Here is a 26,512-nt window from a genome sequence, read left to right as displayed (position 1 = left end):
TACCATCTGCAGTAAGTACAGGATAGACTCTTCAATGAATTATGAAGCTGAAATGGCATCTTCTAACACAGAGACTTACAACCTCAGCAAGTCTGGGGCCAATTTCCTACCTTTGGGGCTCTATGGGAACTATACAGATTGCCTAAAATAAAAGAAACAAAACCAGAAGTGGTTGTAACTTTACTACTGGTTTTGAAAAATAGTGATGTGAAATGTGTAGGGCTATGACCCATTTAAACGTCCTAAAGACTAACAGAAGAGGCAGTTTACCCTTCTTGTCGAGTAATCTGGAATTAGGTCAAAAGCTGTACTGACCCTAAATCTGTACTAATGCAACAGAATTCTTCATACACTCACACATACTTTCTGATTCTTCTGAAATAAACCTTCCCAACAACTTTTATAAGTAAGGAATTTCCTTTCATACAAGGTTATGGTAAGTTATCAAACCATGTCTAATCCTTATTTTGTTTTTTCACGGGTGTCCCTTAAATGCCAACCCCCTTTCTTCCCAAATCACTGGCAACCAAAATCCTGTTATTCATAGATAATATGGGAATGAGACACAAGTCTGCATGTTTCTATACCCTGATCACAGCATCCCAAGTTTGGATGGAGAGGCCTTCAGCACAAAGAGGTGCAACAAAATAATTTTGGAGATAAGGTTGTTAAGAGACTTCAAGAATCATACAAAAATGTACATGCAATCGTTTGGAAGATAGAATTTTTCAAATTATTTCCCTAGAGAATTAACTTAAAACCTAGCACCGCTTTATGCTGTTCCCCATTCAGAGACCAATAGGCATTCATTTTCCACAAAAGTGTTGATTATTTCACCTTTGAAATCAATTGCTCACCCCATTCCCTAGGCTCAGGAGTGATAATCAGATGACTTTTATTCACTTCCTCCATATCCTCAATCTGAATATCAGGTTTAAATGGGCAACAAATGCACATTTGCATCAAGTGTCTGAAACATCTCACTATATTCAGGACAAGTATAGTTTTATCCCACTCTGGATAACATGATGATGCTTAACTGTATACTTCAAATATAAGGTCTTTATGGCTTCATCCTATTCTGGGTAGAAATACTTAATTGGACACTTTTAACAAAGTTAATGAACATGTGAAGTTAAGCACAGAGATAGGTATATATGTGCCCTTCAAGGAGTAAACAGCTGTGTGTCAGTGTGGGTGTGTTACCCTAGCTGGGAACTGCCAGGATTCAGTGTATTATTCATTTAAGAGTTACATGAATACTTGTTCTTGAGTTCACTGCTCCCTGATATGTTAGTTCTATTTTTATATACACATTTTCATATGGAGAAGTAAGAAAACACAGTGCTAGTCCAAAATATAAAGTATGGACATGGGATATGAAAATCTGTCATGGTCCAATTCAGCTAGATTCTCTCCCTTCACCCCCACTCCACTAAGTTCACTTCATCCTAACTGTATAAAATTGCAAAAAAAAAAAAAAAAAAGAAAGAAAGAAAAAAAAGAAAAAAGAAAAAAGAAAAAAGGATATTTTAGTGCACATATGCAAAAAGGACACATTTTTCAGCTGTACATTTTCCCCCCAATTTAATACTTTTGAAAGCTATTTTCCATTAAATATAGCACTTTTGTGCACCACTTTAAATACATTTATTTATACAATCTGTTTTAAGTGTATTACTTTCAGGGCACCCTTTTTAAAATGTAACTGTTTTGTGCAGATTTCAAATACTTAACCTCATTCTGGTTCATGTGAAGGACTAAGAAGTACACAAGACAAAGAAAAACATGAATCAAAAGTAATTTTTAACCATCCTTGTGAACACAGAACTTAATTAACTCGCCTGTCATTTGTGAGAGCTAGGCTGGAATTTGTAGCCTAAACTAAGCCACACTAAAGTGTTCCTTTTTGCTGAACAAAGGAAGGTCACATCAGGTGATGTTTTACCTGAAATGTTGACAGTGTGCGTGCAAGACGTGCAGAGACTCATTTGGAAGTCATTAAAGAACATATGACCAAGGGTGTAAATGCTGAGCGGATGGCAAAAGTTGTTCATGAGTCATTGTCAACCCACCAACCTCCCCTGTGATAAGATCACTGCTTAAAATATTCTACTGAATTCGCCACCGTAATGTGGGGAGTCAAATGAGATGTGACGGCTTTTACAAGAGTAGCTTCTGTTATGATTGTTCATCAGGGGAAAGTGCCCTTTACCTGAACACCACCACAATTTGGACAGCCTTGAAGGTGTCTAAGACTCTCAATTGTTTTTGCTACTGTAAGTGGATTCATTTAGGAACATGGTCCCCTTGGGTAACTAATCAGCAAATAAAAGGCCCAAACATATGGTTTGTCTACATTAGCCGAAAACCCTGGGCAAATAGCTTTTCAAGACAAAATGGGTAAAGATATCACAAATAATTTTTGTAACTGCTTCTACGCACTCTGCAATTCACTTCACAATTTATAATAATGGCTTTTTAAAAGGCTTTAAATTCATGGAGGGTTATAGTATCATTGGTTATTCAGGGTGATCTTATGTTACTTCTAGTATGAGAGTTGACATTCCTCTGTATTTTAAGTCCTGGAGAATGTGAACTGAAAGATGGACTTTCCTCATGTGCTCCTGGTTTTCTATAGCCATCTGACTGGCAACTGTATGATAGCCATGTAATTTGCTTCTTGGAGGATTACTGAACAACTAAGTTCAGTAATTTTCTTCTCACTGTAAGAAAGTTGTCAATAACTGCAGTTTCTGATGAATATTCACAGTTTTTATTCTGTGCAAAATTCACTTGTGATTGTTTTACATCTAAATGTCATTTTCTACATAGGAAACAGCATATTTTTGTGCAGAAAATTCCATTTTTTTTGGACAAAAATGCTGTTTTCTGTCAAAACAATGTCTTAATTATTTTATGAAATAAGTCCTGAACTGCAAAGAGTATTGTCAGACTAAATTTTTTCTGATTACGTTTTCTCAACATGTTTTTGACTTTTTAAACTATATTTTTGAATGTTCTTTCAATTTTTACTATAAGAACAGAATGCTGGATTAGGACAGTGTTTTGATTCACCATGTCTCTTCCTATGGTATTATGTCAGACATTTATTTGTACAGTAAAATGTTAGTGTATATTTTCTTTTTTACATATTTATATTTGTGTGCGTGCATGTAAATTATACAAAATTATATGCACACATACATATATCTATAATTTATATCCCTCCTTTCTCCCCAAGATGGGATCCAAGGCAGACTATATATAACATGAAACAAATAATGTGTGGTATAAACATGTAGAAAACTGCTCCATGTACCATATTCAATCCAGGTTGTGAAAGATGTTCTACAAATATATTTTGGTTGACCTGTTTCATCTTCAAATCCAAGATCATTCAATAACCTCCACTCTCAAAATTGTTAAAGATCCTATAGTAAACAGAACATTTCTGACTCATCCACTTCATGCACCTGAAATTTCATCAAACACAGACATTTGGAAATTGCCTTTATTGATTACAGAAGGAGAACTAGCATTTCTGAAAGTAACATACATTATTAATGATTGTTAAAGTTTCAGGGCTGTGTGTGTGTGTGGGGGGGGGTTGATACTCAGCTTTGTTATGTTAATGAGAAGCCAACTTTCACTATTTTAGTGATGACAGGACCCAGATGTAAGTTATGGTATGGTGACACATTTAGCAAACACCTTTTGCTTATTAATTTATTAAAAAACAGTCATGCTTCATTGTATTAATGCACACTTACTGCACATATTAAATGAACAGGGAACGGAAATTGATTTCATCAGCACCTTTGAGATTTAACAGGTTTTTTCCAGCATGATTTTTTTTTGAGATCCAGCCATTTCTGAGATGCACTGCATGGACTGATATCTATGAAAACTCATGCTGAAGTAGGCCAGCTATTCTTCAAGGTGCTGTTAGTGTACTTTATTTCTAATTGGAAGTCAGTAGTAAACTTCCACAGGGTGAAGCGCCCATCAGAAATCTCTATGCTGCCTCAAAGTGGCCAGGGTTTGCCGCTGCCTCCACTGCATCCCATAAGGGATTTGAGCATCTGCCATTTTCAAATTATACGGGGAATCCTGGAATCAATCCCATTGTGATGTCTCATGGGCCTTGTAGTCCCGTTCCTAGTACTATTGTGGCAGACGAAGAGGAAAACATGGGTTTTCCACCGGTTCAGTCAGAATCGGAGCCCCTGCACCTGGAGGATGTTTGCCCTCAAGAAGTCAGCCAAACAAGCCTTGGGCAGAATTCTCCCCCGTTTTCCCGGAGAGACAATTATAATAGAGATAGAGGGGCGAGGGAGGCTAATCGCCGGTCTCTCAGAATCGCTGCCAGACAATTAGCTGATTAAGTCTGCTTCCCTTGGGAAATTCTAAGGAGTCATGCATCTGGACACAGTTTGGGTTTCACTTCTTGTTCTCCAGGGAAAGTGTTCTGGCGGGAAAACAAGATCCTATATAGGGGTTTTGCCGCAAGGGGAACCTTGCGGAGTCAATTCGTCAGCTTGAGGAGTGAGATCGTGTGTGGACTACGTACCCCAGTTCCCTGTTCTTGGATCGAGTTTTCAGCCTTGTCTTGTTTCACGGATCAAGTTTCCAGCCTAGCCTTGTTTCACGGACTTCTTTGGACTCAGTTTATATTTCTTGTTGCCTCGTTTCAAGTTTGTTCTAGCCAAGATTCAAGCCTATTTTCCAGCCTTGTTGTCAAGCTACCTTGGACTCTAAAGACCCTGTCATTCCCCACACCATTGCTTGGCAAGGTGTGTGTTTCGGTCAAGTGGATTATAACTTTGGACTTTAATATCTTATATTGGACATTATTTACCTGGACTATATTTGACCTTTCCTGAAAGGTCTGCTTCTGAACTATATTCTTCACTTGTTTTTATTGACTTTATATATTCCTTAAATAAAGATATTAGATAGAATCTGGCCTCTGCGCATGGTTATTGGTGTTCTGTAGCCTGGGTCCTGACACCCATGCAGATACCAAGAGCTCTCTGTATGTAAATAAACTTTAAGATACATTGTTTCTTTAAAATCCATATTAACTATTAGAAGAGAAGGGAACAGAATGAAATCAGGGTAAAAATGTATATTAAGATAAGCCAGGAATGGATACATTCATTGATCTCTATGACTTGAACTTCAGCCATTCATGAAAGGTTAATGGTTCATGAAAGAGTACTCATGACGCAACTCTGCTTTTCAAGAGACTGCTTTATCTACTTAGACTGAAGACTGCTAGCCTTGTTAAGCACCTTGTGAGTGCAGAAACTATGAAAGCTAGGAGCAAACATTTAGTGAACACCGTAGCACTAATATCTATTCAAAGAAAAGCTTATAACTGGCAGAAGGTGAAAGGTTGCATTCCACAAGCAAGTGAGACTTGGATCAGAGTCAATTTTCCCCCCATAAATCTAATAGGAATAACTAGATAGACACAGGTTCACAAGATGAACTATGGACAGCACTTAGATTGACTGAAGCCCATGTTTAACTAAACTAATATTTACTCCAGAAATTATTGATGTCCCATTGCCTTCTGTTTTCAACCAGACAAAGGAAACAAAGAAAGGTCATTGCGGCACACACACAATCATACCCCCAAATCTCAGAAGAGTTAACCTTTAACAGTGCAGTTTTGCCAATTAAACAAAAATACTAATTATTTCCAATAATTCCATATAGTTTATTTAAAACCCACAAAGTATTAAATATCTGTATCTTGAATATTAGTATTGTACTGCTTCTATATTTCTGAATACAAGAAAGCATACGTAGGGAAACTTTGTACTGAAAGTCTGGGGCCAAATTTACCATTTCATTTATTATATATGTGTGTAAAGCTTAGGCCCCTTCTACACAGATGTATAAAATCCAGATTATCTACTTTGAACTGGATTATATGGCAGTGTATAATCATTTGGGAGCCTCTCCCTTCAAATGGCACTCTGTGGCTATAAGGTGAAGAGGGGGCAGCCAGGAAGACACAACTCCATCATGTTTCGTCCACCAGCAGTTGGGGTTGAGCCCCAGAACTGATGGAAGGACAAGTGACAACTTATAGGGTCACAATGGCTAGTATGACACTGCTGCAAAATACATTTGCTAAAATACCAAAGTCAAAATATTATCCGAATGTAAGCTATTCAGCTAGAAATGGAAAAGAATAGCACAGGATAATATATTTTGACAAATGGTAGATTTGCGTGAAACCCAAAGGGTGAATCAATAACAAATTGGATAAAGGAACAAAGGAATATAGCAGTGTAGACTCAAATAATCCAGTTCAAAGCAAATAATGTAGATTATCTGCCTTGATATTCTGGATTATATGGCAGTGTAGAAGGGTCCTTAGACACAATCCCAGTGCATTATCTGAGTAAACATTATCTCAAATATTCCTCTAGCACCTGCAACATATAGTAAGATTGAGCAATGTGCCTTAAAAGGCATGTGGAGAAATTTGCATGGAACCGAATATCTTTCTACAAACCAGTATCAAAAATATACCTATTTTAGTAGAGAAAGAAGGAAAACTAAAAAAACTTCTTTTTACATATCACAGTATTTGTTTTCTGTGCATATTTTGAACCATATGCCTTATTCCATTAGCAATATTTACCAGATATGATTCATGTATATATTGTTCTCTTTACACAATTGAAAATTAAAGAATAATTTGCTCCTTGTGCCTTACCAAAAAAAGGTGTGGTTTATCATAACTGACAACATTTTGATAGCAATGGTTGACACATTCTTCAGGCACTAGAAAACCAAGTGAACAGGGCTGAGCCAGCATGTCTTATCTTAAAATAGCCTATAGACAGATTGTTAATTTATACATAAATTAAAAAGAAAAATTGTGCTGATTTCAGTAGAACTTTGAAGTGCATTAGCATTCCATATTTTTTTTCTAATAACAAGATGTAGTTTCCACAAGTCAGTTGCACCGAAAACAGAGGGAAAGCCATATTTTTGCACAAAAAATATCATATTTACTCGAATCTGATGCTCACCTTTTTTTGGCTAAATTACCTTTTCAAAATTAAGATGTGCATTAGAGTCGTGTAACATGGTAATGAGCCAATGCAAAAAGGAATTATAAGCATGCAGCCAATATAATGCACATCTATTTGGCCAAATTACAAAGAGTGAAGTTTTTGCCACTGCACATTACATTCACCATTACATTTGAGTTTCAAGGTTTTGAAAATTGAGATGCTCACTAGATTCGATGGCACATTAAACTCAAATAAATACAAGTAATTCTTTACCCCAAATATCCCAAAATCCAAAGAAGTTCAAAATCTCTTGAAAACTTTTTAAAATATATTTGTTATTTCTTGTGAGAATGAAAAAGAGATAATTGATAACCGTAGCTGGGAGTTGGGAAACAGATCTCTGGGGAGTGCGAATTAAACCTTCTCTCATCCAAAAGCAATCCTCTAAGACTATTGATTCCTCTGTGCTATTAGTGGTAGAGAAACACTAATCTTGATTGGGAACCATTGATGCTGCCAACCCCAGTTAATCTATTCACCATGTTCTGTAATCAGCTTCTCTTTACTGAGATTCTAAGCAGCCTTATGTGCAAAGGCCGGTGACTACTAAGAACATGTTGGATGTGGTACGGGAAGGCAACAGAAGACATTTATTCATTACATTGAGCCATGTGTCATTAATAATTCAATGCTTTATAATGGAATAGCGTATGCTATAATAGCGTATAGCATAAACGTATGCATTTAAAAAGATATAAAATGAAGAAAGATTATGACTTGGGTTGGCTTATAAGAACTCCAAAATCTTTTATTAGTCCTTTACTAGGACCAATAAAAGTATACAAAATTGTTAAAAGGCTTTGAGATTCCCAGATATCTTTAATGGGTAAGATGCTACCAGAGCCAGTGTGGTGTAGTGATTTGAGTCTGGAGGATCATGAAAATACATTGGGTGACCCTGGGAAAGTTTCTCAGCCCTAGTTTGCTTTAGGGTCACCATAAGTTGTAAATGGCTTGAAGGCACCCAACAACACAGATTGTCATAAAAATGGTGAATAGGAAGACAAATGGGAAAATGGTGACTTGTTAAGTCACGAGACCTGTTTTTAGGCCTTATTGGATGCTTGGCAGACCAGTTAACTCCAGGTGCCCTGGAGTCTCATGAACCAAAGTGAGGAGGGATTGACTCTCCAAAATGAGCTTTTAGAAAGGAGGCAATGTTCTTGCTTATTCCAGAAGCCAACCATGGGCAGGACTGCCCGAACAAAGAATCACACAAAAGCTAATTTCCCCTAGTTTTAGAAAACTCAGATTTGTCACCAATCATAGAAGAAATGAGCTGATTATTTAGTTAGTGCATTATGTTAGTGCATTACATTATTATATTATATTATATTATATGTTACAAAGTCTCCTGTTCCGAACTCCAAACCTAGTGGGAGCTGCAGCCAGGCCCCTCTTGCCCTTCCTTGCTTGTTCTGAATGAAATATATTAAAAGTGAATGAGCTCTGTAACACTATAGATCTACAAAGTTGCTTAAGGAAATTCATGCTTCCAGAAGGCTTCCTTAAACGCCAGTGCAAAATTGCTGCCGGGTCTGTATTTTGCTTCTGTTTGTTTTAAAGAAAAAGAAAGAAGCAAGACATTAAAGAAAGAAAAAGAATACCCAGGCTGTGGTGGTTAAGTAACAGGTAAAACCCACATTTAGAGTTCTGGAGAGAGGAACATCCAAGAGCATTGTTATCCAGATAGGAAAAGAAGGAGCACCATATAACTATTAGACTAAAGAGAAAGTCATTCTTTTTACAATCTGGGCAATTGGACCTTGACACACATCAAGAATGACTTCCTCACAGCAATCTACTACCTGAGGAAATTGCTAGCGAGTGAAATTAGCTGAAACTTCCATACTACACAGTGGGCAAAAAAGTCACAAATGAGTTTAATGTTTTAACAATTTTGGGGAAATAAAAATTGAAATATATTACACATAATGTAATTTTATTTCCTATATGTATTTTATATGATGATATGGTATTTTAAATGTTTTTTTTTAAAAAAAAGACTAAATATTAAATATTGAAACCCCTTTGTGACTTTTGCCTCACTCTGTATTTGTCTTCAAGAACAGACTATGTGGGAAAGCATTAAAGTAGTCTAGTTTCAAGTTTGTTTGCCCAAGAGTTGTACTTTTATAGATATGAGAAATTAAACATTAAAAATGTCTGATCCTATGCATTTCAAATAGGGCATACTCTATGTGTAGTAACCTGAGAAACTGGTGAAAAGGAAACAATATTTCTACAATTTCCAAGAAGTTCCTAATAAATTTTGTTACTCCAGTTAAAGATTAATCAAAAAGTAAATATGATTATGTAACATAAAATGTTGACTGTTCTAGAGAAAGTCTTACAAAAAAAAAAAAACCAACACCTTAACATGTTTACTATAAAGCCATGATCCAGGGCAATCCAATAGAGCTTTGATGTCCCAACTACAGTTTTGCATGTGATTTACATAGCAAGAAATAATCAAAGTTGATGTTAATGAAAAAGTTCTGGTGGCACACCCACACAGCTTAAACGGCCAGCCTCAAAATGAGCCCCATTGGGCCAGCTATCTGGCTAGCAATTACTGCCACTATATCTGACCCATTGTCACTCCACAGTGAGAAGTAAGACGACCCCAGTAATCTTGTGTTGCCACTATTAAGTCAGCAGTACATAAGGCCATGGTGGCACAGCAGGTTAAACCACTGAGCTGCTGAACTTGCTGACTGGAAGGTCAGCAGTTCGAATCCACAGGACGGGGTGAGCTCCTGCTGTCAGCCCCAGCTTCTGCCAACCTAGCAGTTCAAAAACATGGAAGTGTGAGTAGATCAACAGGTACCGTCCCAGCATGAAGGTAACAGCACTCCATGCAATAATGACCTAGGAGGTGTCTACGGACAATGCTGGCTCTTTGGCTAAGAAATTGAGATGAGCACCACCCCTCAAAGTTGGATTCAACTAGACTTAATGTCAAGGGAAAACCTTTATCTTATAGGGTGCTGTGAAGCATGGAATAAAGGTTCGAGATAGCTCAAGAAATTCCAGGCTTCTCTGTGCTGATACTAATAATATGACAGCCAAAATAATTTTTATTTATTTACTTCCTTACTTTATTTATTCCTTGCCTTCCTCCATGAGGGGATTCAAGGTGGCTAACAGTCATACACTTTGATTAATTTAAAACAAAACAAATACAGTATTGTGTGTATTAGGTTAAAAACACAGTTCGAATACAATAAAGACAATTAAAATAATTAAAATGCACTTTAAAACACCCAAGCTCTGTCCCCTTCCACAAAATAATCCCGCCCACAGCCTCCCCAGCAGCATGCCCTTTATCCTTCCCCAAATGCCTGCTGGCAGAGGATGGTCTTGACTTGCCTGTGGAAGACCAGCAGAGATGGGGCCATTCTGGTCTCTCTTGGAAGGGAGTTCCACCATCTGGGAGCAGCCACCGAAAAGCCCCCCCTCCCTTGTTCCCATCAAACATGCTCGGGTAGGTAGTGGGACAGAGAGAAGGTCCTCCCCAGTCAATTGTAAATATAAGTGTAAGTTCAAAGATATGGTCCTTCAGATAACATGGACTGGAGCCATATAGGGCTTTGTAGGTCAAAACCGGCACTTTGAATTGTGCCCAGAACCGTGTTGGCAGCCAGTGAAGCTGCTGCAATGGAGGAGTTGTCCGCTCCCTGTAGCCAGCCCCAGTTAGCAGTCTCGCTGCTGCTCTTTGGATTAACTAAAATAAATAGAAGCTCAGGTAAGCATGGGAAGGATAGAAGATGACAATGAGTCCATCTACCTCAGTCAAATTTCTTTTCTTTTCCCAATATAAATTACAACTGGAAGGAATAATTAAGATCAGGGTCTTTTTGCGATGCAAAGAGTTTTTGTTTCCATATGAGAGAAAAACCAAAAATGTAGCTACGCACTACATATTAAAGTTAACATGCAGTTTGGCTCTTACTCTCTAGAACAGGGGTCCCCAAACTAAGGCCCGGGGGCCGGATGCGGCCCTCCAAGGTCATTTACCTGGCCCCCGCCCTCAGTTTTATAATATAATATTTTTATATCAGTTTTAATAATATAATGTATTGTATTTATATATAATATTACACAATATAATTTACAATAATATATAATTACTAGCTGTGCCCGGCCACGCGTTGCTGTGGCAAAGTGGTGGTGGTATTGGTTAAAAATTGTTGTGTAATTTTTATTTGACGTTATTTGTATTTTTTAATTAATTGTATTGTAAGTTATCTTTTTATTTATTATATTTTATTATTTTATTGTATTAATTTTTAGTGTTTTAAATTATTTTTAGTGTTTTTTATTATTTTTATTAGGTTGCTAGGAGACCAAGTTGGAGGAGCTTAGCCTTCTAACTGGCAGCAATTGGGTAAAAGCAATTATTCCTCTCTCTCTAATTAGGACTTTATTTTTCTTTTCTTTTTGTTGTATCAACCTAGAGGCATGGATGATAGGTTGTGTTGTCAAATTTCGAAGTTGGGGGGCCTGTAGTTTTGTTGTTTTGTCCGCTGCCCTGATGTCATCACTCTTTTATATATAGAGATAACACATTGTATATACATATAATATTCATAATATATTGTAATACAATATAATACTAATAATACAATATAGTATTATTAATTATATATTATATTTTACATGTAATATTACTAATAATATTACAATATATTGACATAGTACAATATAGTAATTTATTGCCAGTATTGTACTATGCTAATAATATAATATTGTATGCAAATTTAATTTGTAAGCCACTCTGAGTCCCCTTAGGGGTGAGAAGGGCGGCATATAAATGTAGCAAATAAATAAATAAATAGTTATACAATATAATACAAATAATAATACCATATAATAATATTAACTATATGTGATATATTACATATAATATTACAATATAGTGGTATAGTTCAATATAGTAATATATAATGCTAATATTGTGCTATGCTAATAATATAATATATTGTATGTACATCCAGCTGCTCTGAGTCCCCTTCGGGGTGAGAAGGGTGGGATATAAATGTAGTAAATAAATGTAGTAAATGAATAAATAAATAATCTTAGACTTAGGCTTGCCCAAAGTCTTAAATGACATGAAGGCACACAACAACAACAACAATCCTAATTAACCTGACTATCTCATTGGCCAGAAGCAGACCCACACTTTTTATTGAAATCCTGATAGGTTTATGTTGGTTAAAATTATTTTCATTTTTAAATATTGTATTGGTCTTTCATTGTTATTGTTGTTGTTTTGCACTACAAATAAGATATGTGGACCTTATTTGTTCGTTTTCTTTTTTCAAATAATAATGTGGCCCCTCAACAGTCTGAAGGATTGTGGACTGGCCCTCTGCTTAAAAAGTTTGAGGACCCCTGCTCTAGAACATAATGCAGCTGCCATTCTGCAAAGTTTCATCAGCAAGCAAATTAATGAAGCAGTTTTTTTTCTTTCTCTCAATGAGAGATAGGATCATTTAGCCTTCAGTAGTTTTATAAAGGCTTCCTAAGCCTTTGTGGAAGCTGTACTTTGAAGTAGCAGTTAAATTACTATTGAGTTAAATGAATGAGTCAGCTTTTGGAGGGAAAAATCCCTTTTGATTTATGCTAAAATTCAGTATCAGTATCATCATCATTGCAGTAATCATACCTCTGAGAATGCTTCTAATAATTAAAAATAGTCATGATCATTTCAGAAAATTACTGACAAGGGGCAAAACTAAACATTGGATCAGAGTTTTGAATGGGAGATTGAATTCAATCAAAGTCATTGATAGCCTCAAGGAAATTAATCTTCTTGAGCCAACCCTATCAACTAATCTATATGTTCAAACGAATTGTGTGATACTTTTTCTCATAATCTGCCATTTGTTGTTGTTGTATGCCTTCAAATCATTTCTGACATGGCAACTTTAGTCAAACCTATCACAAAGTTTTCTTGGGCTGAGAGATGTGAGAAATGAATTCTGGTCACAGTCCTACCCTCAAACCACTGCACGACACTGGCTCACATATTAGAACTCAAATCAGGGTCTAAAATGAAAATTTCAAAGAATGACAAAGAATAGGTGTTCCTTCTTCTGGAAACTTATGGAAAGGGCATTTTACTATGCATTGGTCTGCATAGTAAAATCTCTTCAGCGACAGTACAAAACATCTAAATGGCAAATTTCTACACTAGGAGAAACATTTTGAAAATGTAAATCACAGCTCTGAATCACTTATATTTAAATGAATTGGGTGGTGGAAATGGTTGTGGGTATGACACAACACAGAACTGATTTAGGGAAACTCTACAACCAAACAAGCAACAACAACAAGATAAAGGGGGGGGGGGGGGTAAGAGAGGCAAAGCTTCAAAACAACACATCACAATGAGTCTGACCATCTGACCATCTTGACAAGGAGGTAATTGAGAAAGTTAGCACTTATTTACAAGATAGACAAATACAAAGTTTTTATCAGACCTAAACTATTTACTTTTTTTGGATGCTAGCCTCTGGAATCCCTAAAGTGTCATGATCATGGAGATTCTGGGATTTGCAGTACAAACCATAATCAAGCTTATAGTAGACCCTGAAGTTGCTGTCATTATATGACTGCCAACACACTCTATTTACAGGAGTGGAATAACAACAACAACAACAACAACAACAACAACAACTTTATTTTTACATCCTGCCTCCAGGCCAGCTAACATGGGGCCAAGCCTAAATAATCACAATAAAACAGAATAAAATACATACATAAATACAACATCATAAACAAAAAACATATTAAGACAAAGCAAAACATTTGTACACAATAACATAGCAATAAGGGCTCGGGCTGTGGCGCAGGCTGGAGAGCAGCTGCAATGAATCACTGCAATGAATCACTCTGACCAGGAGGTCATGGGTTCGAGGCCCGCTCAGAGCCTATGTTTGTTTGTCTTTGTTCTATGTTAAAAGGCATTGAATGTTTGCCTATATGTGTAATATGATCCGCCCTGAGTCCCCTTCGGGGTGAGAAGGGCGGAATATAAATGCTGTAAATAAATAAATAAATAAATAAATAAATAAATAAATAAGATAAAATTGAAAGGCCACTATTTAAAAGCAGAACAAGATTAACCTCAAAACAAACTGGGCCAAAGTGCAAGGAGTGTATATTGTAAACCTGAAGGATGAGAAAATACTGCAGTATTTAATGGAAGAAATTGGAGTTGGGATAGGCGGTGAAATTATTACCAGTTAATGGAACAGTGTAAAAATGTGTCGGGCAAAGTGATTGTCAATGAGGTGGAACCTATCATTGGGATCAATTATTTGAAGGTGTACTGGAAAAGCCAAGTTTAAATCTTTCTTGAAGGCTGACAGGATGGGTGCCTGCCTGATTTCACTGTGAAGGGAATTCCAGAGCCGAGGGGCCACCACGGAGAAGTCCCACTCCCTCGTCCCCACAAGTCGTACTTGTGATGGAGGCGGGAGCAAGAGAAGCACTCCCCCCCCCCAAGGATCGAAGCGATCACACAGGTTCATAGGGGGAAAGGTGATCATGAAGGTAGACTGGTCCCAAATCGAATTGGGGGGGGGGGGAGAGAAAAACCAGTAAAACTATTTTTCACCAGTAACAGAGCAGGTCATTTGGTGCTATAGAACTCATACACATCTAAGCAATAAGGGGATTCCCAATAATCTAAGCAATAAGGGGATTTTCTCACCATGTGCTTGCCTGGTTGTAAAGTAGAATGAAACAATCTTTTTTGGGAGGGGTGAGATATTTTGGTCTGCTTCTCTATCTATCAGCTAGAGTCCTCCCAAGGTATTTTACTGTTCTGGAGCAGAAAATGATCCCCTCTCTATGGCTCACCAATACAAGACAATGCCATATGGTAACAAATACACTCATTGTGACAAGGAGCAACATAGAACAGCAAGAAACTGCTGCCCGAGGCAGTAAAAGCAATGGTTTTGAGTACTCTATTGTTTTGTCAGGTTTAAATCCAAGCAGTTGTAAACATAAAATTATAAGTTGAGAACAAGATAAACATTCCAAGTACATTTCCATATGCCTTTGAAGTATCCTGGCTAAACTGGACCACTTTGACCCTACAAGTCACAAGCAATAGACGATTTTTAAGAAGTTAGTTGTAGGCATGAGACATGCTGACTCTTGTCCTTCAACTCAAAGTCAATGCATTCTTTTGGGGAGAGGCACTGTTCCTGGCACCTCTGCTACAATTTAATCTTTGCTTCCAAGTATTAAACGAAGAGGATTAATGGGAAAAAGAATATCAGATGGGGAAACCACAGAGCTAGCTAACTGCTGCTGTTGAGTCATCTAACCTGGCATCTAGTTACCATAGCTGGCCATACAAACGATAACTTCTAACCCGTAGGGCTCAATCTTATTAAGAGAGACAATCTAACTGTTCAGTTTGAAGCTTGTTGGTTCAGTTGTTATTTTTTTACAAGCCTTCTCAGCCAGTTTCATTGTGGGACATAAGCTACATGAACCATATGAATAATGAGAGCTATAAAAACAAATTCTGGAACAGAACATGGGTTGCATCATGAATAATTATTGGCCTGGGCCTGTGCAGTCAAATTCCCGTTGTGCCTGGCAGCATGAATTCTGTCAAGAGATAGAATTACTCTTTTGGCATCAGTCAATGAAAGGGAAAACAGGCTAGGCTGAAAGGAAAGAGTAAGTTATGTTCTCAAGAACTGTAGCTCACCTCTGTAAGAGAGACAGGCATACAAGAAAATACTAATGGGGTGGCACTGCAGCTTCTGAAGAGGCAACCTTGATCTCAGCGCACACAAATGATTTTAGAAAATTGTGGAAGCAATTTAGAATGGAAGTCATGACAACCCAATGCATGGTACACTTTGATAGCTATCCAATATATGTTAGAATAAAATCACTCCACCTCTCTGGCCAACTTTGAAACTAATCTGGGAACACATCTGGAAGAAGCTAAGCCCAAACTTGATCCTCTTGTCTATACCATGCAATAAGATTTTAGCATTACATGCCAGGTCGGCTATCCAGGAGTATAATTTTAATTTTGGAACTTAATATCAGATCATTCATGTAAATAAATGATCAAACCTCCAGAATTCCCAGAGCTGGGAAAAGAAGTCAAAGGAGAGATGAGATCTATTTCTATTACTAGATTTATCGCATTCCCTTCCCTTAGCCCTTCTGCCCTCCTTTCTCATTCTGACACACCCAATTGCTGCCTGAACATACTTTGGCAGTCCTCCAATGTTCCATCAAAGACATATCAAGACAGCTCAAGTATATCTGAAAATCAGAGTTCCAAGAGATACAGAAAACAAACGTTCAAAGGTTATAATGCTTTACCCCCACGATGAGGAAGAATCAGAATCTCCTATGATACCTCTTAGGAGAAGAGGCTAAAGCCATTCAAATACATAACTACTATAGCACTGTGATTTAATTTTCAGTGCTGAATAAAAGTCTTAACAACTGACATTTGCTCTTTTAAGAGAATTTGACCTGTTGCCCACTGTCACTTCGTACCGCAAACCTGACTGAATTGGGGAAGTCGTCATTGTTAACGATTTGAAAAGATGGGAAATCCAGTCATTGATATATTCTTCCTCAACCCATTAAACCTACTGTGTCTTCAGCACAACCCACACCATTAAAGGTTTAACTAGGATAACTCTGGAGACCATATTTCACTTTCCTGGGGATACTTTATTTCCTAATCTCTGTAGCATAATAACTTAAATCTCTTTGGCATGAAAACTAATGTTGGAGCACAATGAAGCAATATTTCACTAAAGGCAACAGCTTTATTTCTTCCAATACATTTCATACAGTGACAGTTTTAAGGGAGTGTCTAGTTTAAAAAACTTTCAACTATTTGCATTATAGCTCCCACATAACTAAGCAGGATTATAGTTCATAAACCTCTTTTCTCTAAAGATATTTCTAAGTGCTTAGTTGCAGGCTGCAACCCTATTTTCAAATAAAATGCAGCTTCTTAAGTTGCATGTTAAGCTCTTACATTTGGAAACATTAACCAACTCATAGCTTGTCTGAACCCCTTTCTAGTGAAGTGTGAGGAAAAAGGACACACGCACTCACAAAGCACTTGTTAAACAATAACTTCCAAGTGGCATTTTTAAAAACAATCCTGTATTACAGAAAAGAAAAGAAGTCTTGGAGTATTGTGTGGTTTCCAGGCTGTATGGCCGTGTTCTAGTGACATTTTCTCCTGATGTTTTGCCTGCATCTGTGGCTGGCATCTTCAAAGAATTTTCGGAGCATCCTCTGAAAATGCCAGTCACAGATGCAAGTGAAACATCAGGAGAAAATGCTACTAGATCATGGCCATACAGCCTAAAAACTGCACAACACCCCAGTGATTTTGGCTGTGAAAGCCTTTGACAATATAACAAAAAGAAGTTTTGTGTGTTATATTTATATACACAAAGGACTTGAACTATGCTGCCTCTGAAGCACAAATATAGTGCGGAGGTTGTGAGGAGGGTGAGAAAGGGATTATGTATTTGTCTTCCTACACAAACATAATTTCCCACATCACTGAGGGCTAGAGTTTCAAAACACAACCTGCCCACATGTTGCTCAGATGGGATATGCACCATTATACCAGATATCCCCCAGTCTTTGTGTGTGTGTGTGTGTGTCCTTTCACATATACACTTGGCAATTATGACTTCAAAGTAGCAACTTATTAGTCATAATTATGTATTCAAAATTAAGTACACACTACTTCAAATGCAAACCTCAGGATTACAGCTACTATTAGACTCTAGAAAAACAGCAATGGTTGAGAACAGGTACTCTGTCTTGCAAGATTAAACTCCAAGGTTGCTGCAGTGAAGCAGCAAACACTGAGGGAGGAGTTAATCAAAAGCCCAGAGGCTTCTAGATATGTAAACAAAGTTTATGAGTACGACTTATAAAAACAAAGCTCCAACGTACACAGGGAGTTCAGCTTGTCATATGACTGTACCCTTGAAAATATGGTCAAGAAAGTGATTAGCAGGTCTGACAGGTTCTTTCAGCCTCAGCTGTAGAATTCAGCAAGACTGAAACACTTCCCATCTTGTGAGAAAAGGCCCTCTTACTAAAATGATCAGAACTGAAAACAGGAGGTTCACTACCTCAATACTACTACTAGGAGAAATGCACTAACAGTTAGGGATGAAAATAATATTTGAAAATATTTGGGAAATGATTTTTAAAAATCCCAACATGTTTGTCAACTGTTGAGAAACACCAATAAGAATCTTTAGTTCTGTGAAAATTTCACACTTGCGTATTTTGTACACAAAACAGCATTTTCCGTCAAGGAAACAACATTTTCTTTGCATATAATAATATCTAAATGCAGAAATAGCAATTCCTATGTGGAAAATGTTGTCTTCTGCACAGAGAATGCACAGGTAATTAATACTAAATAAAATTCACACTTAGTGGATTTGCTTAGAAAACAGTGTTTTCTGTGCAAGAAAATGACAGGAATTAATATTGTGGTGCTGAAATATTATTGTGCACAGAGAAAATATGTTTTTCTATGAAGAAAAAGCTGTTTTCTACTCAAAATGACAATGGGCAAATTTTGCACAGAATAATTGTGAAGTATTGTGAATAATTTATTAAAACTCCATGCTTTGGACCCTTTCTTGCAGCAGAAAGAAAAATGTTGAAATTGCGGATTGCTGATTTTGAAAAGAAACAGTTTGAAGAATTACATCCCTACTTTTTTCATGTCAGGAGTGACTTGAGAAACTGCAAGTCGCTTCGATGTGAGAGAATTGGCCGTCTGCAAGGACGTTGCTCAGGGGATGCCCGGATGGTTGATGTTTTACTATCCTGTGGGAGGCTTCTCTCATGTCTCCACATGGGGAGCTAGAACTGACAGACAGAAGCTCACCCCTCTCCCCAGATTCGAACTGCTGACCTTTTGGTCAGCAGTCCTGCCAGCACAAGTGTTTAATCTTTGCACCACCGGGGGTTCCAACATCCCTACTAAAATCAAGAGAAAGCACTGAACCTGTTTCCATCGTCACAACAGACAAGCTGCCATCCATGGTAGAGTAAATGTATACTACAGCTAGCCATGGCTGATCTGAATTAAATTAGTTGCCTCCACATATAGGAAATTGCAACTATAACAGTACCTACAAACAACTTTGCTTGTCGTAGTAAGAGATGACTTACAATGATGGTTAGAAACAACTGGGTAGCATATAGTTATTTGCTATGTCTGTGGCATCAGAGCATAGCAGATTTTTCAATCAAAAAGCAAGCCAACGCTCATCCATGTATTGTCAGATAGTTTGTAAGTTAGATTTTTTGGCTGGCAGTATGAAGGTGTTCCAATTTCCCCAATGAAAGAAGTGGTGCAAATGAAAATTTAGTCATGGAAGTTCAACCTGTTATTGTCCTGTAGAAACTCAAGAAATTCAATGATAAAAAAGGGTGAAACAAACCTGGATCCATGTGCCTAGAGCTCTTTCGAAGTCCATTCGGTCGTTTCTGTGTATTGGAAAAAAGAACACATTAGCAGACTTGTTTCAAATCCCTCTTTTGTCAAGTTATGGCCCACTTACAAATATGATTGTACTTCTCGCAGCTCACTTTGGAGAACAGACTATAAAAATTCACTCCTTTAACTATAACTCCGTTAACAGTCCATGCTTAAAGCATGTTTTTGCCTCAAGCAAAGTTCAAATGGTGCTCCTCCTCTCCTCAATTCTGGAGAGCCTTGTTGCAACCCCCTGACATAGATTTCAGCCTACATATAAACACCTAACCCTGGCACTGCCTGAAGCTGGCCATATCACCCAACTAACTGGCAAGGAAAGCCTGGCTTTCTAGATGCTTCAAAAATCCATATAATGTTTTGATATGTGTAAAATCATGGAACAGCAATTACATCCTAAGTTCACCACATGTAAAGGCCTAATTTCTCATCTCACAGAGGGGATTCTCATCAACAAAAGGTCACTCTGGCTTCACTTTGTTTAAACAGTAAGGATCAAGAGTTGGTATCAAAAAAAGCATGTGAGGAAACTGTTTTGTTTTGATTGTGCATGGCACATATAACAATGAACTACCCGGGTGGTGATATCCTGGAGAATAGGAAAGTAAAATCCCAGCACAACTAGTTTTGACAGGCCTGCTGGCTACTTGGAAAGATAACCAGCATATTTCTAAGGAGAAAGAGGAGAATATAACACTCAGGTAGTTACCTTCATATTTGATTCCACTAAAAACTGTTCAAGCTTTTAATCTGCATACAGCTAAAGCTATTTCATGCCTTAAAAGGAAAGTCTGTTTTTTATTTGCACTGTAAATTTTATAGTAAGAGCCACAGAAAAGCAAATGGTATCACAATAAAAGGTAATTCCTGCATCCCTCTTAAGTTTCTTGGGGAAAATGGAAGAAAATGGACAGCAATTCCAAAAAGAGGGTCCTTGCTATTTTACATGTTATGTGACATAAGACTCTGTGTGTACATGTTTCTATCCCTATTTCTCTGGCTTGATTTTTCCATTGTCAATAAGGAACACCATTCCAATTACACCACTATATATAATGGAACTTCAGCATCCAATTTGTTTTTGATATCTGGAGGGGAGGAATCCTAGAACCAAACCCCAGTGGACATCTACAGCCCATTGTATAGTCTTAGATTGTAGAGCAGTGGTTCTCAACCTGTGGGTCCCCAGATGTTTTTGGTCTTCAACTCTCAGAAATCCTGACAGCTTGTAAACTGGCTGGGATTTCTGGGAGTTGTTGGCCAAAACGTCTGGGAACCCACAAGTTGAGAACCACTGTTGTAGAGCATGGGTGGAACTATATATTTTGAGACTGTAGAGCAGATATAGTTGGACTGTAATTCCCAGCTGTGCAGGTCAACTTAGCAAATGCTGAGGAATGCTAGCTGCAGCCTAATATCAGAAGAACAGCATAATTCTCAATCCTGCCGTACATAGATCATCTAGTTTTTAAAATAATTTTCTAAAGAAATATATTTATGAACAGGAACCAGTCTGTAACACATTAATACAAAAGTTTCCTGAATCTTCGTAATCAAAGTATCACATAGTTGAAGAAATGAGTGTCCCAATACAAAATGACTCATGCATTTGTGATTTTTATAGTTTATTAATGATTAACTGGTTAACAAGTTATCTAAGAAGTAGGAATTCCCGAAAGCAGTCAACCAGCGTATGTCACCTCCATGAAATTCTCACCACCATTCACTTTTTTTGCATAACATTGTATTTTTCCATCTTCTGTGTATTATCTCTCTAAATATGTCACACTGCTTTACAGAGCATGGATAATGGTGTGCAAAACAGGGAAACTATATTTTTCTAAAAAGGAAAAAGTTTTTCTAGTTTAAAATTTCTAAGAACTATCTCTTGGTGCCCAGTCACTACTGTATATATTCGTGTATAAGACTGGAAATCTTAGTCAAATAATCAAACCAGAGAAATGTGTCCACAAAGCAATGTACTATACCTTAACTTATATACATAACAAAGGAACCATCTCTTCTCTGAGTAGAGTGGTGAAAAGCAAGACCCCAGTCTGTCCTGGGAGGATCTAAAAGAAGCACTGACCTACCCATCCTTTATTCTCTCTGCCATGGTGGTATTTTTGGCATCTTTAATCCCTGGATGGAAAAATGGCAGTGGCAATGGCTAGAGGTGGCTAGCCATATCAAAATCTGTAATTTTGTCCCAAAACCTCACCTCAATTTATATGTGATGTCAACTTATGCACAAGTATATATGTCAATTGCCAATACAAAAAGAAATTCCCTGTGTTACCACTTCAAAATATATTGCAAAATAATGCTGTAAAGGGGGAAAACCATGCTTTCAACCAAACTCTAAAGTTCCTAGTATGCATGAAGGATATTCCAAAAATGGTTAGGACATGAAATAATAGACAGTTAAGTAATACAGGCCAAACGGCCTTTTCTTTTAATGCAACTTTTTCTTTTTCAGCATTAAATAAAAAGCTATTTGAGACTGAGGCCAGCAAATCTAACCTTGGTTTGCTTTCTATCACACTGTCAAGATAATGTCCTAAGACTAACACCATCTCACTGAATAAGTACCCATTTACTGTTACCATCCAAACACTACATTAAGGGCTATGAGAAGGACTTGGGTTCTTAAATCAACATTTGGCAGTGGGCTGTTTTAACTCAGCACCCAGATTAAGAACTGCTGGATTCTATTCATATAAAGTCTAACACATTAGATCCAATTAAAGATATGTAGACCAATAGTAATTCCTTCACTGAATCATGGGTTAGCCCATAAACATGAATTTAAAAAGTAATTTGCTTAATTTTCCTGTACATTTTCTATTAATGCCTTTGCCAACTATGAAATTTGAAGAAAACTATAATAATCCCCTGGAATTTATTTTAAAATTGGAACATGATCCAATTTAGCCCATTTAATCCTTATTGCTTTTGATGTGGAAGCTATGGGTGCTAGACTTAATTTCCTCCTTACAGAAATCAATGGGACTTAAAAGTGTTGAATCTTTTACCTCTTCTTTCCCTTTGTAATCCATGTTTGTCAAAGCAATTCAACCGTGAAAGCATGAACGGCTTCACAGATCACAGCAATGACTACTAAAAGAAAGGGTACCATCTTCATTGTACTAACACATAGCACAATGTCTCAAAAATAGTCATTTTGCATCAAATCTGAAGTTAAGTCTCAAAAAAGGTACACTTACCTCATGCTTCAGGGTCCCGTGTTCTGGAACAAATGTAAAAGTTGGCATGGTTAGTGACTGAACAATCGCTCCGTTCAACAGTAAGCCCTTGCTCTCTGATATGGTGAGAGTACACGGAACTGCTTTGTTTTGCTAGCTGATACCTGTTTTATGCTCCAGTAGCCTGGGGCTCAGCTAGTTGTTTTGCAAACTATGTTCTCTTAATTTTATTGGCTCAAGCTGAGAAGCGGAAAAGCTATAAGAAACTTCAGGTTTCTGCTTACTTCTGTGTCATATAGCTTTCTAATGATCCTTTATAAAGGTACATGCAAGATGTTTTGGATCCTAAACTTTCTGAAACAGTGTGAAGTCAGTGAGACCCCAGAAAGGCAATACCCAGAATTTATATTGCATTGCAATTTAAATCTAGTGTACAATACCAAAGATTGTAGTTTCTCTTCTGCTATCTATCTATCTATCTATCTATCTATCTATCTATCTATCATCTATCTGGAATGTGTTAGGTTAGAGAACCAAAAAAATCTATGTGGATTCTGCATTCTGATGTGGTTTTTAATTTATACATTTTATATGCTGTTCAGACAAAGAAAATATATATTATAATGTAAACTGCTGTAACTTTTGTTAAAGTGCAAAAAAGACTTAGCTGAAGCCAATTCACATCTGCACAATAGTGATCTGTACTTGTGAATCATAGGTCCTATGCCACAGACAGGATTTTTACAGTGCTTCACATTACATTATATCAGAGTCAGTAGCCTTGGTCCAAAGAACAGCACAAATTGTTCTGTACCCTGAAGGAAGAGCTAATGCAACTGGAGTGGATACAGTATAAAATTGCAACATAGAATGTTTAAGTACAAGTCCTCACTGATCCATAAAAGCAGATGACCTTTGGTCACCCAGTCTCTCTTAGATTGACCTACTTTGGAAATGCACTGTAAGCATAAAGTGAAATGCAAGAGGAGCAGGTATGTCCCCCTAAGCTTGTTTGTTGAAAGATGGGAAATAAATGCAACTAACGAGTAATAAAAGAATATATTTGGACATAGTTTCTCTGCTAAGCAGAGTTATAAAACCAGATTGTGCCATAGAAGAGGAAGGAAAGACTTTGGATGTCAAGAATGGAACAACAACTGTCAAAGAATCCAATGGTAAGAAACCAAACATGAGCCACATAGAGGTGAATCGGCCACAATTTCAGCATGATTGTATGTTTTTTATACTTCTATATTCATAACACAGAAGATGAAATTAAAATTTGATTTTTATGGTGCCCATTTAAAGATGGGGGGGGGGGGGGCTAAACAATGTTTAGCCAAAGTACAGGAGAGATTAGGTTAAGAGGTAAAAAGCACATGTTAAAAAGGTGTGCTTAAAACATGATTCAGCCTGAAAAAAGTGCATCTTTTATCCCTGCAGTCACGCAAAGCACGTACTTTCCTTCCCTCACTCCTGTGTAGACTGCTCCAGCACACAGTATGCTTTTTAAAAGCTGATCAGCTGGTTGGGTTGTCAGATGGAAGCTTTTTTTTATACCACTGTTATGTGCTGCACCTCATATGCGCACATGTAAATCTGTGCTTATATTAAGATATTTGCATGTGTGCATATACGGTTCAGCACATAACGGAGTAATTTTTTTTAAAAAAACTTCCACTGGATGTCCCCCATCCTCCCTCCATTTTGATCCACTACAGAGGAAGTCTATGAGGATAGTAGGAGACAATGTCCTGGAATTTACAGGTCTGTGTGTGGACCTGCTGTCAGGTCCTAGGGCATTTTGACTCAGTTCTGAAAGGCAGATTTTGGCACAGTATGAAACCGCCCCAAAACTCCAGGAAATAAGGGTTAAAATTTCCTCTTAACCACAGAAAACTACAGGGCAAGTCAAACACCATCTAAGAGGAAGGCAATGTCAAATGTTCTTTGAATAAATTCTGCCAAGTAAACTGAATTATAAGGTCTCCTTAAGTTGGAATCAAGGTGAAGACTTTATAACAATAAGTACCTGTAGTTTAGTGTTTGGAAATTGTTCAAAAATATTATTCTTAAAGGAAGCAATGAGACATTTGAGCAATTTTCTTCTCATGGTGAGGATGTCTTCAAAAACTGTAGTTTTCATGTATAGTAATTTAAGACATGTGCAAAATTCACTTATGATTGTTTTGCACAGAAAACTGCATTTTTATTTGCAGGGAACAATTGCTTTATGTGCAGAAAATGCTACTTTGTGGTTGTTTTGGACAGAAAGCTGCATTTTTCTTTTCAGGGAATAATTGCTTTAGGTGCCAAAAACACTACTTTGTGCAAATGTTACTATGCCCCCATTCTTTGCCTCTATTGTGCAAATAGACAAATACTACAAAATGCAACAGAAAAAGCTTGTTGAGGCTTGTGAAGGCTCTGAGGATGAGGACCAGGATTTTCTGGTTGAGCCTGGTGTTTCTGTGGGGAGAAGCAAACATGTTTTTTGAGACAAAGAGAATATTTTGGGTAGATCTGTTATTGGGGAAACAGTCAATGATTCTCATGAGAATCTGCCAGAGACTGACTCTGAAAGGAACATGGAGGAGACAGGGGGGTTACAGATAACCTAGTGTTTACAGATCAGAAGAGACAAATCCAGTGTTCCCAGAGACTGAAAGATAAACAAAGAGAACCTAAGTGTGAGAAAGAGTGATGTCATGGGTAAGAGAGAGTATTCTTAAGGAATTGGAGTCAACGTTCATTGGGGAGATCAATGTTGGATTTTCATGTGTCAAGTTGCCCATCTTGGGAGCTCTGAGTAAAGAGTTCTGTTCTTGAGTCTGAATCTTATTTTCCTGTTCCATGCTTCCTGTTTAGATTATAAATCTTGCTTCAAGTTTCAAGCCTTTGGGGTTGTAGTAAATTCAAGTATGAAGCCTTTGGTTTATGATCATGTTCATGCTTCCAAGCTTTTGGATATAATTCTAGTTTAAGTGCAACAAACCTTAGATTACAGTTTCTTGTTTTTGCCTAGGGTGATTTTCGGAATTCCTGTTCAGAGTTGGTCATTGCATTTTTGTTAAGCTCCTGGAAATCTAGCTCATGGAAGTATTTTGAAACTGTTTGCATATTAGATACTCTTTTCTTAATAAACTTACTGGGCCGTAACAAAGCCAGTCCTGTTAGGCAAGAGGAACTCCTGCTATGTTCAAATGAGAGCTTAGTTTGCAAACAACATATTTGGGAATTGAGCCCTAATACTCTCTTCTTGAAAGATGATGGGCCATGCTAGCCTACTACTATTTGACATAAATGAAACAAAAGGCTAGGGAAGAAACTAAAAAATAATCATGAGTAATCTGGACACTCCTATGGGCAAAGTTCAACATGGTATTTTATAAAAATGTGTACTCAACATTTCATATTATCCATGGCATAAATGGGCCAACCCTCCAGTTTGTTTGAATAGCTTATCATGAAATGACCATCAAGTCATACCATTTGGCATAAGAAAAAATGCAATGCATATGCTGACTCTACTGATTTCAAGAAAAGTTCCCAGGTGTTTTTTTAGTCCAGCATTTTGCCTCAGAGAAAACTGAAGCACTCAATTTCTAATCATAGCCAGCTACTACAGAGCTTCATTTTAAATGGATTAT

The 26,512-nt window shown here is 37.3% G+C and overlaps 1 protein-coding gene across 3 annotated transcripts in view; it reads right to left on the bottom strand.

Moving 5' to 3' along the window:
• The window catches only part of vav3 (vav guanine nucleotide exchange factor 3), a 218,550-nt gene that overhangs the window by 40,327 nt on the left and 151,711 nt on the right, over nt 1–26,512 (bottom strand). For all 3 annotated transcript variants that reach the window (XM_008109114.3, XM_062977938.1, XM_003220077.4), the window contains exons 18-19: nt 22,884–22,906; nt 19,604–19,649 (exon numbers count right to left, since the gene is read on the bottom strand). In XM_008109114.3, the coding sequence (XP_008107321.1) occupies nt 19,604–19,649; nt 22,884–22,906 (69 nt within the window). The remainder of the gene's footprint in view (nt 1–19,603; nt 19,650–22,883; nt 22,907–26,512) is intronic.

The sequence above is a fragment of the Anolis carolinensis genome, chromosome 4 (genome assembly GCF_035594765.1).
Source record: "Anolis carolinensis isolate JA03-04 chromosome 4, rAnoCar3.1.pri, whole genome shotgun sequence".
Lineage (NCBI taxonomy): Eukaryota > Metazoa > Chordata > Lepidosauria > Squamata > Dactyloidae > Anolis > Anolis carolinensis.
The sequence above is the reverse complement of the archived record's forward strand: the minus strand, read 5'-3'. Positions and strand labels throughout refer to the sequence as shown.